The sequence below is a fragment of the Clavelina lepadiformis genome, chromosome 6, assembly GCF_947623445.1.
Source record: "Clavelina lepadiformis chromosome 6, kaClaLepa1.1, whole genome shotgun sequence".
In the NCBI taxonomy this organism is placed as follows: domain Eukaryota; kingdom Metazoa; phylum Chordata; class Ascidiacea; order Aplousobranchia; family Clavelinidae; genus Clavelina; species Clavelina lepadiformis.
The window spans coordinates 4678210-4692250 of NC_135245.1; the positions used below are offsets into that span (position 1 = coordinate 4678210).

At 34.9% G+C, this 14041-nt stretch overlaps 2 protein-coding genes across 2 annotated transcripts; both read right to left on the reverse strand.

Moving 5' to 3' along the window:
• Window positions 1–737: 737 nt before the first annotated feature.
• On the reverse strand, window positions 738–7920 carry LOC143461914 (uncharacterized). The gene is made up of 3 exons (XM_076959856.1): window positions 7792–7920; window positions 7387–7470; window positions 738–4342 (listed from the first exon to the last, which is right to left on the reverse strand). The coding sequence occupies exons 1-3, from the start codon at window positions 7838–7840 to the stop codon at window positions 1764–1766; spliced, it is 2712 nt and encodes a 903-aa protein (XP_076815971.1). The 5' UTR covers window positions 7841–7920; the 3' UTR covers window positions 738–1763.
• On the reverse strand, window positions 7909–12341 carry LOC143461915 (uncharacterized). Its single transcript, XM_076959857.1, has 2 exons — window positions 12142–12341; window positions 7909–11994 (listed from the first exon to the last, which is right to left on the reverse strand). Exons 1-2 carry the CDS (start codon window positions 12206–12208, stop codon window positions 9428–9430), a joined length of 2634 nt encoding a protein of 877 aa, XP_076815972.1. The 5' UTR covers window positions 12209–12341; the 3' UTR covers window positions 7909–9427.
• Between the last annotated feature and the right edge of the window lie 1700 nt (window positions 12342–14041).

Consider the following 14041-nt stretch of genomic DNA (forward strand, 5'->3'; position numbering starts at 1 on the left):
TTATAGAATATATTTTTTCATGGCCCCGTGAGACGTGGTACATAGTATGACAAATATTAGTCGCTGCTGTATTACTTGAATACATTATTACACAACAAAGATATTCGCCATAAACACCGTGTACACTGGCGGCTATTGTTACAATATGAGGGAGGACGATTGATAACTTTTTTTGCTTCTGCTTCGATGGTATGAGTTCTCATTTCTCAAACGGCGTGACTATGCAAGGAAACATTCATCGGTTTCTTTGCGCTCGTTGACCTTTATATGACCGTTGTCCACCTCACAAAAATAAGTCGAGAGAGAGAATAATTGAGTGCTGTAGTTAGTGGACAACCTATACGGTCACTAAATATCCGAACTTTAACTGGTGAGTTCAGTTTCGCGTTTCTTATCGGATTGTTAAATGATTAATTATTGTAACCTGAGTGTATATTGTAAACTTGAGTGGTTTGTTTTCTACCACCGTGCTGTCAGTGCTCTTAACATTTAAAAATTTCTTATGTGATGTAAAATTTCTAATGTGAATCGTGAATATTACTACACAAAGAATTTTTTTTTTGTTTAAAAAAACTATAATCACTTAAAATTTACTTCAGCTGATGTCTAGATGAATGATGTATGACATCTAACTTTATTTACTTACTTCATAATAGTTATTCTTCAGAGTTCAATAAAAATTAAGAGTTAAAAATGTTGATGTATACAAATCAGAATCTCTGTCCTGAGAACACACATTGAAGTAACAACAAAATTTAATTTGCATATAGCCAAAGTCATTTTAAAAACAACTTAATTGAAGCAAATGTTTGGCAACAGAATATGTACAACTATTAAGGCTTGAAAAGTGGGCAAAAGTATTTATAGGAGAAAAAATAGGTTTAATCACTCACACTGAGGAATGTTATTGAAGAGCAAGAATGTTTTGGATTTTACAATTTACTTTACCAAATGGCATATCCAAATAAAAACAACATACAGAAATTAATGTACAACAGTTATAACTTACTTGAACAAAATAAAACAAGAATTTGCATGCTGACATACACTAAAAACTTCAGCATTATCTGCTGTCATACAAATGTTAAAAGGACATAATTGTGCGTACTTAAATCTTGTAAACAAAGAAACATGATACGCAATTTACAAGTTTTCATTTAATTTCTTTAACTTTAAAAATAAAATTAGTAAACTATACAGTTTTTAAAACGGTTGCCATTAATATACGAGGTAAAACCAAAATCAAAACGAAATAAAACTAAAAATATCAGTCATCCCAAAGTCTTACAGGAACAACCTTCTGCATAAGAAAGAAACCTAACCCATAATTGGAAAAACAGCACTTACACAAAGAGTGGCTAAATGCAAAAATCTCTGAAATTGTGTAAAACTACACAGAGAGATATCTAATTGGTTGAATTTGTCCAAGTCCAAAATTATTGCAGTGCTAGTGTCACACATAATCCCCTGTGCTCAATAAAATATTGACAACCAGATGCAACGATTCCCCAAGTACAAAATTAACACACAAAATTGTAAGTGCAAAATGTTTGATCACTAAAGATAACGGATAACAAATAAAACTGACCTCAAGCTATCGCAATTTACAAGATAATGTAAGAACAACCTACCGTGATATTTCGGTCATCTGCTTAAAGAAATCCTATGGTTAATAATTTTTGAAATTGCGGTCACTGCATCTGACAGGTCGTGCTTTGCAGTCCAGGATCTACTAAAGAGTACAGTTACTCCAACCATAGATCTCAATAAAGATTTTTATTTTCAGTATCAAACTTTTCCTTCATTCTCTCCATGGTTTCTGATAGTCTTCGATTCAAGTCTGCACCCATAACTTCATTGCCTTTGAGCACTTTATCGCACTTTCCCTTTGCACACTCACATTCTTCTTTGATCTCCCCTTCAAGCACAGTCCTTGCAAAGTTGTAGGCAGCCCAACAATAAACCTGGTATCTTGTTTTAGGATCTGCATGCTCAAAGAACTTCTTGTAGCATATGATAGCATCTTCATAATTTTTTTTGACAGCATAGTACTTTGCAGCATAAATGAAGCATAATGTTGCACTGGACGAGGATTTCATCTTCTCAGCAAGTTTTACAAGATTTTCGCAGTGACTATCTCCTGCACTTGAAGCATTATCTTTACCAGCCAGTCTAGCATGAATCCGTACGAGATTTCTCAGACCCTGCAAACGACTTGAATCATGTGATGGCCCATAAACCTCTTTCAGCATACCCTGTTCATACATGTCAAATAAATGAGAGCCTTTATCCAATACTGCCACACACTTCTTTTCAGCCTCCAGTAGGGTGTTCGTATCTAATTTGTTAGCCAGCATAATCGGTATCATACCGCCTGTGTTAGAAAGATGCTCACAGAGTAAGCCCACATTATATTTTTTCCTGCATTCCACAGCAATGGAATTAGCTAGAGAAGAAATCCACATGAATTTATCCAAATTATCAGGAGTTCTTTCCTCAGCATCAGCATATAGCAAAGCACGACTTGTGCTGTGAAGGATTGATGCGATTCGCTCAGGAAAAAACACCTGTCTCCAACGTTTATCATCCAAAAACACTTTACAAGATCTGAGAGCTTCAATCAACTTTCCATTTCCTTCATGCTTATTAATTGCATCTTTTACCATTTTAAATTTTGATCTAGGTTTGCTTTTTCCTTCCAGGTATTTTTGCATCTCATCATCAAAGTAAATTGGTAGCTTTGATGCATATTGGTTGAACAGGTTGGCAGTCGGTTCAGTTGCCTCTGCATAAGCCTGCAGCACTTGTTTGGCAACATCCACTGCAGAAGTCTCTCCTTTGTTCAGAAGATCAATGTCTTCATTTTCCCAAACCAAATTTAGAGCCTTATCCAGATAGACGAGTGAATCATTGTAATAAGCAAGAGACTTGCACATCATCACAGCACCAAACGTTTCATAGAGGTGACTAATCAGCAATCGCAGCAGAGCAGCATCTTCTGCCTGCATCAACTGATCCATGTTTTGTTCCACAAGTTCAAGCAAACTTTCTGCATGTCTGATAAGCTTATACATTTCATTTGACCTCTTTTTGGTTCTCATGTCCTTTGTTGCTAAACCAGCCAGTATATAGATGGCCTCTTTTAAAGGATAAAAGTTTTTTACTACGGGATTTGGCTTCTGTGATCTAAAAGCACGCGTAACAACTTCATGAAAGGTGATCTCGTCTTCGTCAGTTTTGGTGCACATTTCATGGTTGAGTAGTAAGGTAATCAGCTGACCAGACTTTATCTTGTTTTGCAAGGGACTTTTGTTACCATTTTCACATAACTTGCAGAAACATTCATTAAGAAGAGATCTAGGTATTCTATCGTAATTCATGCAAGATAAACAGCGCAGTATCTTCCACCTCAGAACTTCGTCTTGGTCAGAATCCTCCTTGATTTGGAAAGGCATTGTAACAGCCTGGAAGACATGCACGGCTTTACCACCAAACTCTTTCCTCAAATTTTGAAACTCCTCACTTTGAATGTATTTGTCATCACTCGAAAGTTGATCCAAATAATCCCTGTAACTTATTCTTGACTCTTTGCAAAAACCTTTTGCTGCTCTTAGCCCGAGTGGTGATCCGCTGAATCTTTCAAGGACCTTTCTAGCGGCTTCTTTTTCTTCTACATTTTCATCCTTGAGATCAATAAGCAGAAATTTGAGTCCTTCGGTTTCTTCAAAACCATTGACATGTTTTAGATAATAATGTGGAATGTCTTTGCGTTCACTGTCACTCAAACCAACAGACTTATCACGAGTTGCCATGTAAATATGAAATTTACATTTAGAATTTAATGATCGCAATAAATCTTTAGTGAATTCCATACTATCTTCATTTTTGTTTATATCTTCCAGCAGTAAAAGAACAGGAATATTTGCTTTTTCGAGCGCTGTGATTAAAGGTTGAGCAGTGTTTTCCTCTATAGCCTGAATGATACCTTGATAGTCATCCTCGGGTGGCAATATTGCATGTTTACGCAAGGACCCAATCAGACTTGTCATTTGTTCTTTTACGTCGTGGCCACTATCATGGCATTGTATGTGCCATTTCACATGCACTGCATCCTCACCAACATCTTCACCATAAAATGGAAACTGTTTTGCAATTTTTCGAATTATTTCAGACTTTCCGCTACCTGGCACACCGTGGCAGTGTAAGATCAAAACGTTGTTCGTTTGGGCAAGCTTTAAAACTTTCGTGTAGCAACTTGTTTCAGTAAAATGCTGAATTGGTTGTCGTAGCAGATCAACAGATGAAGGTTTCGGTGGAGCTTGCCTTGCAGGCCCACGACTACCTGAAGTTTAAGAACAGAAAAATATTTAAAACATAAAAACTTCAGTTCCATTCTGATTAAACAGAACTATTTTAAAGCCAGTATTCATTAGTATTTTATTATCTTTGCAGACATTAATTCTAGTATTTCCATGCATGTTCTTATCAAAATTGTTTCCTATTTTCATTTGTGGGACGCGTTCTGTTTCTCTTTGTTCGCTTTACTGCAAGAAGTAAAGGCGAATGACAAAGCGCGATTAGCTTTCATTCACACCATGAAATTGTAAGTCAGCAACCATTCGGAAATGTTTCGAAATAATCTTACACATTATTGAAAGTGCTCTTCAGGTTAGCATTATATAGAGTTATAGATCCGGCATTATTCGTTATTAAACTCTGCTGACACTGGAACAAATATAAACATAGCGTTTAAAAACTCTATATCTAATCGTAGCAAAGTAGTGCAGTATTAGCGGTGGGTACGATGACAGACGTAGCGTCTCAGTCGTTAGAGCACGAACGCGGGTTCATAATGGTAAACAATACAATGTCAATGGTGTCAAATTAAAAGTTATATGAGCGATGAACACAATCGTCCAGTGCTGACGTAGGTTAAATTGAACAATGGCTCGCTTAGATCAGGGGTTCCCAACCGGTGGTACGCGTACCACTAGTGGTACGCGGGAGCTTTTCAGGTGGTACGCGAGCAGCTCTCCGTTGCATGCGATATACAGTATAGTAGTATAACAATTTAATTTTGAGTTGCTAAAATATGCGAACAACACTTTTATTTCTTTCCGTACTAAATTCTCTGCACTCAGTAAGCTATTTTGTCGATCTTGCTGCCTGCTGTCATTGTTATTAATACAATGCTGCTGTGCGAATATTGGATCAAATTAGTTGTTTTGAAAATAGTGGTACGTGTTGACAATCCGTGGTGGCTAAGTGGTACGAGAACATAAAAAGGTTGGGAACCCCTGGCTTAGATGAAGCGCAACCAGTTACCAAAACATGCCAAAAAGGTTTCGCTTAAATCCTTTTCCTGCTAAGTCAGTGACTAAATCTGGTGAAGTTATAAAAAATAAACCAAACTTGTTCTGTAACATTCACTGCAGCATCACAAATACGTCTTAGCCTGAAAATGTACCTTTTTTGTACAAAAGAATCGACAGGTCACCGTATGGTTTCATTGGTGACCAATAGATTGTTAACCTGAGGATCACCTTTATATATAATTCTAAAATTCCAAACGCTTTGCGTTGTCAACGTTTCGCTGTAAACATATTTTCACTTAAGTGTTGGTTATCTCTTGACCGGTGTATTATTTTCGTCGCCGCGCAAATATACGACAATGGCATAATTCCACCGGAAAGCAGTAGTGCAGTGGGACCACTTGGTGTTTGCCGCCATTTCCTGTACGTTCATTGCAAGTATGCCTAATATACATCGGCATACTGCCGCTCCTCTCAGTGAATGATAAACAATAAACAATACATTATGTAGTCATAGATGATGGTGCTTTACACTTCACAGTCGAGCAGTATAGCCGACGTCGGTTGCGTCACCGTCACTCGTAAACTTCAAGAGAACGCTGTCTTTCGCGTAACTTTGCAGTTTTATGTTAATTATTAGCAAAAAATGTTGATGTACTGCATTGCATTGTGCACGAAAAATGTACTGTGCACAGTTCTACAACAGAAATGCATGCAAAGATGAACAATGGTTTCGGACGTTAGACATGAAAAGTTAAAAGCAAACCGTTGAACCATAAAGTCGCCCAATTGTAAACGATTGCTCCAATGGACCAACTGTTAGTATGACTGCTATAAACGGATAAACAATTCAAGAGTGTCTTAATGTTTTTAACGTTAAACCAAAACACCTTATGTTATGTTTTACTTCCCGCTGTAAAATTTTTAGAGCTGAGGCAACGCACGTCACATAACTATGATTAAACACGTGGGAGTTATTCAAAAGTTGACTCAAATTATTAAAAATAAAGTATGATATCGCTCCAATCGTCAGTTGAGTCCAGTTTTATGCGTTAACACGAGTGGTCCCACTGCACCACGAGTTTGGCTCATTCAAATCAATGTTTTTAGCATAAGCCATTGGTCAATAATCCTACAAGTTTGTCTAAAACGTTGGAGTACTATACTGGAGACTTCAACTGATTACATTGTAAGCAATATACCTCTCAGGCTCCTAATTCTAATTGCTGTCTTTGTTCGCCCATCTTTGTTTTCACTGAAAGATATTAAATAAAATAATGCAATGCTATCCCAAGTGTTTTCTTTCCTATAACTTCCTCAATTGTTCAGAAAATTGATGTTTATTGATTGTATACATTAAAAACCTATAGTGTTCCCCGGAAAGAGATTTGGTGGTATGAGTCTGAAATAAGGCAAATAAGTGCTACGTTAAAGCAAACATTACAACGAACTGCAGTTGCCACAACACCACAATGCGGTCCCAGTACCACAGTTGAGACAAAACATCATTCATTGGGTACCTCAAATGATTAGTAGTTACATTAAAACATTTGACTTCTCCACATATGTACAATGAGGTTTTTTGTTCCTAAAGCAATGTCTAACTTATGCATATTCACAGACACATAAATGGAAAAGTTTGTATCGTTTCAGTTTGACATGTAAATGTAATGCATAAATTGAGGTTGAGTATTAAGCTTGCTGATATTCACCCCATGTACAAGTGTAGTGACTAGCACAATCAATCATTGGAACAAAAAATCAAACTATTAGCGACTCTAGATTTTGTTTAACAAGAGTTTAGGGTTTGTTTAATAAGTCCAGAATCGTTGTAAATGTATACACTGAGTCTTCACCTATGTGATAAAACCTGTGTGTTGAGACAACATCTGGAGCCTCACAATGCGTCACAAGCATGAGTCAATAAAACTAAAGCACAACTCAACATATCATGTTTGGTATACTCGATGCTTGCTAACATAGAAGTTTCTATTTTTACATCCCTAGGATGAGGGCATTCACCAAGGATGCATATACACACAACATAGACTGTATGCATAAGTATATTACTTGCCTTGTATTCCATCGCCGATAGTAACATTGCTTCCTTCTATACTAACATTGAGAACAGTCGTTTGATAATCCCTGTTAGAGTTTCCTGAAAAGTATATGATCCATATGCCATTATTGGCTTTCTTATAACTGAGTTACACAGAGGGTATTAAAAGGTAGCAGTTGATTGCCTTCATTTTTGCTAAGATATGCCAGTAACTGCATGACAAGGCCGATGCATGTTCCAATGAACGTTATTTTATTGTATGTCTTTTAGACATTTCATGTCTTCAGCATACTGAATACTGTATAATGTTTTTTTCTTTATTATGGGTTTATGCCAGTCTTTTAACCAATCAAAGCTTATGTAATTTACTTGGACTTACTACTTTATACACTTTTACTAACTATTTCACATATTACATACCTTCACTTGAAAAACTGTCACTCTGCACTGATCTTGTAGGGCTTGACATCCTGGCGGCAATTTGATGAACAGAAATGCAACCTACATTAAACTATTATTCCACTGCCTACTTGGTACCTGTGAATACTTGTTTAATGATATATTTATGGTTTGCATAAAGGTTTGAAGAATTTAATACAAAGGTTAAAATTACAAATGGAAGTAAATGTGCTGTAATTGCATATCAATGCATTGACATTTTTGGCATCAATAAACAACTAAACTGTCAATCACTAATTAAGTGTTAAATTTGCAGTCCAGTCAGATGACAATAGATCAAATACACTAAATCATACTAACAAAACACACATGTAGAAAAGTAGCTACAATGAAAACAAACAAAAGTAATCAAAATATAATGTAAGGTGGTTGACATAATTGATCATTGATAAATACCAGACTGAGCTAGTGTTATATAACAGCGAACTGAAGGTCATCTGGTTAAAGTTGAATGAACGTTGTTGATGTAACTACTGCTCGTGTTATGCAAACAATTAAAAAAGGCAAAATATGAAATATAACAGAGCAAACAATAATTCTATTTGTTTCAAACAAAAAGTAAAATGTGTTAACGTGATATATACCTTTGGCTGAAAATTTAATCAATGTATTTAAAGTTGGTAAAATTAATACTATCTTTTCTGAAGGCGAATACTTCCAATGAACTAAATGCACTATAAATCTACAGAAAAAAAGTGGAAAAAGTAAAAATAACGAATAAAGTAAAAAATATATATTTAGAGCAGAGTGTATTTAGCAATTATTAACTGCAGTTAGAATGTTTTCAGCGGTAAAAGCTACAGATGTATATAGTGCAACACAAACACAGTCACAAACTATTGAATTGTCCTAATAAATTACAATCCAATGATACTTTCAATTATTACACAGGCAGCCAGAGTTGTATGCATATTCATTTACCGGTTATTTTGCAGATATTCAGTAATTTGGTGTTATAAACCAATTAATACTGTCTAAATAATTATCAACAAACAACCATTGATAAAACCAAACTGTCATGATATATCGATTTTCATACCAAACTACACACAAATGTGGTTGTAGCAACATGATTTTGCTTTTTTTGCATTTAAATGCACAATTAATTTTTATTCTCTGTCAGTCAACTCTCTTGCATACTCTATGCCATATAATCGTAAATACTTTCGACAGATCCCTCTTGTTATCCAAAAATTGAAAGGAACTTTTCTAATAATTAGTGATCAACCAATTAACCCAGGGGTTCTCAACCTTTTTATGTTCTCGTACCACTTAGCCACCATGGATTGTCAACACGTACCACTATTTTCAAAACAACTAATTTGATCCAATATTAAATTATTTGCAAGATGATGAATCTGGATGTAAAGTCAGCGAAAGTAGCAAAATTACCAACAAAACATCACAGAGTCCGTTAAACCACACAGCACAAAACGCAACTCAAAATTAAATTGTTATACTACTATATATCGCATGCAACGGAGAGCTGCTCGCGTACCACCTGAAAAGCTCCCGCGCACCACTAGTGGTACGCGTAGCACCGGTTGGGAACCCCTGAATTAACCTATTCCAGCATTCTTTCAAATATTCCTGAAAATTACTGACTATTTATATGAGTTAATTTCTTGAGTACATCTTTCAAATCTGCATTTAATTGTCTACCAATCACTTCATTAGAATTAAGTGCTTTCTGGCTTCGAGTAATGGCTTCCTCAAATTCAAATTCCAATTTTCCACACAAAACTGTTCTGGCAAAGTTGTAGCATGCCCATGATTTCACATTGTGCGTTTGTTGTTCTTCAACAGCAAAGAACTTCTTGAAACATTCAATAGCTTTATCGAATTTACCAGTAACGGCATAAAACTTGCCACAGTAAACATAACTCATGCAAGCATTGGACTTGTTTAAAAATCTCTCAGCTAAATCGTATAATTGAGTGCAAAATTGATCACCATCATTCTGCAAATTCACCAACTCATCCTGAGAAATAGAAACGAAAAATTTGTGTCCAAGAAGTCTGCTGTGTAACCTAACAAGATTTCTTAAAGTTTGCAGTTCAGTAATATCAGACGTGCCAAACACCTCTTTTAATAAGCCATTTTCATACATTCGAGCTAGTTTCATTGTTTTTTCCAGCACCTTACAGCACATTTTCTTGACTTCTATGAGTGCATTATAATCGTGTTTCTTCATTAACAAAATGGGTATGCTACCACCTTTAATGGCAAGATGTTCTATGAGCAACTGTACACCAAATCTTTCTTTGCACTCTAATGCTATTGCATATGCCAAAGAAGAAAACCATTTTGAATCTTCAAGTTCTTCATCTGTTGGTGGCGTTTCTTTATAAAGCACTACTTGACTTCTGCTGTGCAAAATGGAAGCAATTTGTTCTGGAAAGATAATTTTCTGATAATATACTTCATCAAGGAAAAGTCCACAATCTTTTAGTAAATTAATGATAACTTTATTGCTAGTACCACCAAGTTTTTTTGAGATTTCATCTTTAACCTTCTGAAATTTTCTGTCATCCGTTGATTCTTGCTTGAGAAACTTCAAGATTGGTTCACTTAAATACAACTGCAACTTTGATGCAAAATTATGAGCAAAACCTGGAGAAGCAGGAGTCATCAAATATTGATCTACTGCATATTGGGCAATCCTTGCTTCCTGGCCCGATTGCTTGCTCCACAAGTCCACATCCTCATCCTCCCATACTAGCTCAAGTGCCTTGACAAAGTATTCAATAGCTAAACTATAGTAAGAAGGTGATATTGATAACATAACTTTTCCAAATGTTTCATACAGGTAGCATATAATCAATCTCAACAAATCCCAATCAGCACCTAATTTCAGTATAGATTTGTTTTTTTCAACATGCTGCATAAGTTCTTCTGCGTGGCGCGCAAGTTTGAACATTTTTCTTTTGTTTTTCTTTTCATTCAAATCTTTTGTTACTATCCCAGCTAAAACCAGGATAGCAGATTGCAGAGGATCAAATCCTTCAATAGAAGAAGCTTTACTTTGATGCCGAAATGCATGTGTGACAACCTCATGAAATGTAATATCCTCTTCGTCTGTAACTGAGCACATTGCGTGATCCGAAAGCTGAGTTATCAGCTTTCCAGATTTCACATTGCTCAGAGATATAGTTTCATTTCTTGCTTGATTTAACTTTTGAAAACACTCAGTTATAAGAAACCGTGGAACTCTATCGTAATTCATATAAGACAAACAGCAAAGAACCTTCCATTGCAACCTATCTTCAACTTCTTCATTGTCAAACAGCTTCTTAAACGGCATAGTAATTGCATCAAAAACATGTATAAATTGTTCTCCATATTCTTCCTTCAGAACAGCAATTTCTTGCTCAAGAATATGGCTGGAATCAGTAGTTAACAAATCCAAATATTCATCATAATTAATTTTTGATTTCTTACAAAAGCTTTTGGCTGCTCTCAAACCAAGAGGAGAACCACTAAACCTGTGGTAAATTTGTCTTGCAGCTTCTTTATCATTGTTAATTTGCTTCACTCCATCCAACAAAAACTTCAGGCCTTCTTCTTCCCCAAATCCTTCTATTTTAAACAATTTATATACACTAGATGCGCTAATCTCGTCTTCAGACAAAGCAGCAATTTTTTTTCGTGAAGCAATATATATGTGAAATCTACAGATGTCTTCAATTGTCTTAATAGAACGTAAAATGTCTCTAATGAACTCTTTACTTTTACCATTCCAATCCAAATCTTCCATGATAATTAGTACAGGAATGTGCTTACTCTTCAAACACTCAATTAGATGACTTGCTGTATCACAGTCAACAGAGTTTACAATGTTCTGATATTCATCATTATTTAAAATACCATTTCTACACATGGCAGATACCAGCTCTTTTACTTCTGTTTTAACATCATGCCCGCTGTCTCTACACTGAATATGCCATTTGACAAACAATGGAGAATTTTCAAATGGAAATTGTTGAGCAACTTTCCGCAGAGTTTCAGATTTACCATTTCCTGGTACACCATAACAATGCAATATAAGTGTATTAGTATCTTTTGCAATGTTTAAAATACAATTGTATTTGTTTGTTGCAGTAAAACCATGTATTGGTTGCCTGACTCGACAAACAGATGTCTTTGGTTGGTATGGAGTCCCATCTATTTGAAAACAAAACAATGAAATAACCTTTTTGTTTGCTTAAAAGGTTTGATATTATGCAAAGATCGGCGATGCAATTACAATTACTGTACAAATATGCGATACAAATACTGTACACGCATATAGATTTGTAGTAAATTACTTACCTTCAAATGTTGCTTCTTGAATTATATTTACAACACTTTCTCTAATTTCATACTGGTTAGATGTCATAACTAGGCAGATTTTCTTATGTTTTGAATCCCTATTCCCAGCTTCAACCTCAATTATAAAATGCCTTTTTTACAAATAAACATCACCTTCCGGTGTGGCAAAACAAGAATTTCTAAAAGGCAATATAAATGAGTTTATCACAAAATTTCTACATGCAAAAGGTGCGTACAACAAGAGTTCAGTCAAATTAAATACTTTTAAAAGCAAGTTTATATCATATACTTATAGATACGTACAGGATTTAAATATACTCCAAAATTTATCTGTCAACTTGTTTGCTCTAAAGTTATGAAGTAAAACAAACTGACCAAACTTTTATCAAGAATGTAGGTTTAGTGCACAGTCATATACATTGGTAGGCAGTACTGCTGTACTACAGTACCGAATTACTGTGCCGCGGAACTTTTAAAAAAAAGTACTGAATCTCTGTCCGGAAGTACTTTTTTCAATAAATTTCCCTTGGTACGGTACAAAAGAAAACGGAACCTAACCTACAAGGTGCAAAGTGCAAACTGTGTTAAGTACAAAGTGGCAATCCCTGCATCAAATGCACAGCAACTCCACCAAGCGTCAAAAATTGATTTTGTAGTTATACATTTGTCAAAGTTAGTTAAATGTTATTTAATAACATTTAACTTATTGTTATACTCAAAAAGTTACTGTTACTGTTAAAATAGGTTAATAATGTTAAGCTATAGTTTCCAGTCTTACTTGCTAAACCAAAAAAATGTAGCCTAATAAATTTTTTAAAAACGTAATCTTTTAACATTACATGCAAGCCGCCCAAACTTTGCAAACAAATCTTTTTAATGTTAGGTTTACATAAATTTTATAGATTTTATTTTTCTGTAACTTTTACGTAAAAACTAGTCTCATTAACATAGGACGTAGGCTACTGCAGTCTACAGTACAGTATCTAATTAGCGTCGTTTTCAAGACGTGATCATGCGTGATATTGGGAGTTCAGGATAATTAAGAAATAAATGGATTTGAAGCCAAAACAATGTTTACTTTTTTTCTGTAGTAAGCTAAGTCTATTTCTCAACAAACTTTTCAATATATTGGACCAAAATTTTCGAATGTTCTACACATAAAATTATACAAAATATATGGAAAACAAGTCAATCTTTTATTTAAAAAATTAAAATGTATTCCCTTGCTTCGTCATCTTACTTGAATGACGCACTATTATAATATTTTGCACTAATGTTGTTGTTAATCCGTTACATAAATCTGCATTGTGATAATGCAGCACCAAGTACTTTCGTATATTGTATTAACCCCTCATGCTTTCTGTTAATTTTTTAGTTTTATTGTTTTTTATTAAACATAGGCTTATATATATATTCTTATCCAGGACAACCTACGATAGGGTTCCCTTTATGGTGGGCTTTCTTTTTCCATCGGTTAGTATACAGCATTGAACCGATTGTTAATCATTTGTTTCTTGAACACACCGCTAGCTCGTCTGCTTGATTTTGGTTTGTGTATAAATGTTTTAGATTTTTTTTTGGAGTTATTAGTAGGTTATTACCGTTATTATTTTCATGTAAACTTTACATTTCATTGGTTTTGTCATTTTCTCCTGTAGGCTATATTAAGCACATGCTAATAGGAACGGGCATCAAAATGTATGTCCCCAAGTCGTGGATGACAAAAAATAAAATTTTTAATAGATTGATATTGTTTGAACCCAGAAGAAAAATTACCTTTTTATAAAAAATACCTTCTAAATAAAGATTTACCGCTAAGTGGCAATGAAATATTACATTAAGTTGATGCTTTTCACTAAATGTTGAAAATTGTACAATAGCAGGATTTGTTGTATATATT

Bases quoted from the DNA above. Each gene is read 5' to 3' on its own strand.
- LOC143461914 (XM_076959856.1), bottom strand. From the start codon at position 7,840: ATGTCAAGCCCTACAAGATCAGTGCAGAGTGACAGTTTTTCAAGTGAA. The intron at 7,471-7,791 runs GTATGTAATATG...TATACTTTTCAG, and splicing joins TGACAGTTTTTCAAGTGAAG to GAAACTCTAACAGGGATTAT. The intron at 4,343-7,386 runs GCAAGTAATATA...CTTAAACTTCAG, and splicing joins TATCGGCGATGGAATACAAG to GTAGTCGTGGGCCTGCAAGG.
- LOC143461915 (XM_076959857.1), bottom strand. From the start codon at position 12,208: ATGACATCTAACCAGTATGAAATTAGAGAAAGTGTTGTAAATATAATT. The intron at 11,995-12,141 runs GTAAGTAATTTA...GTTTTCAAATAG, and splicing joins TCAAGAAGCAACATTTGAAG to ATGGGACTCCATACCAACCA.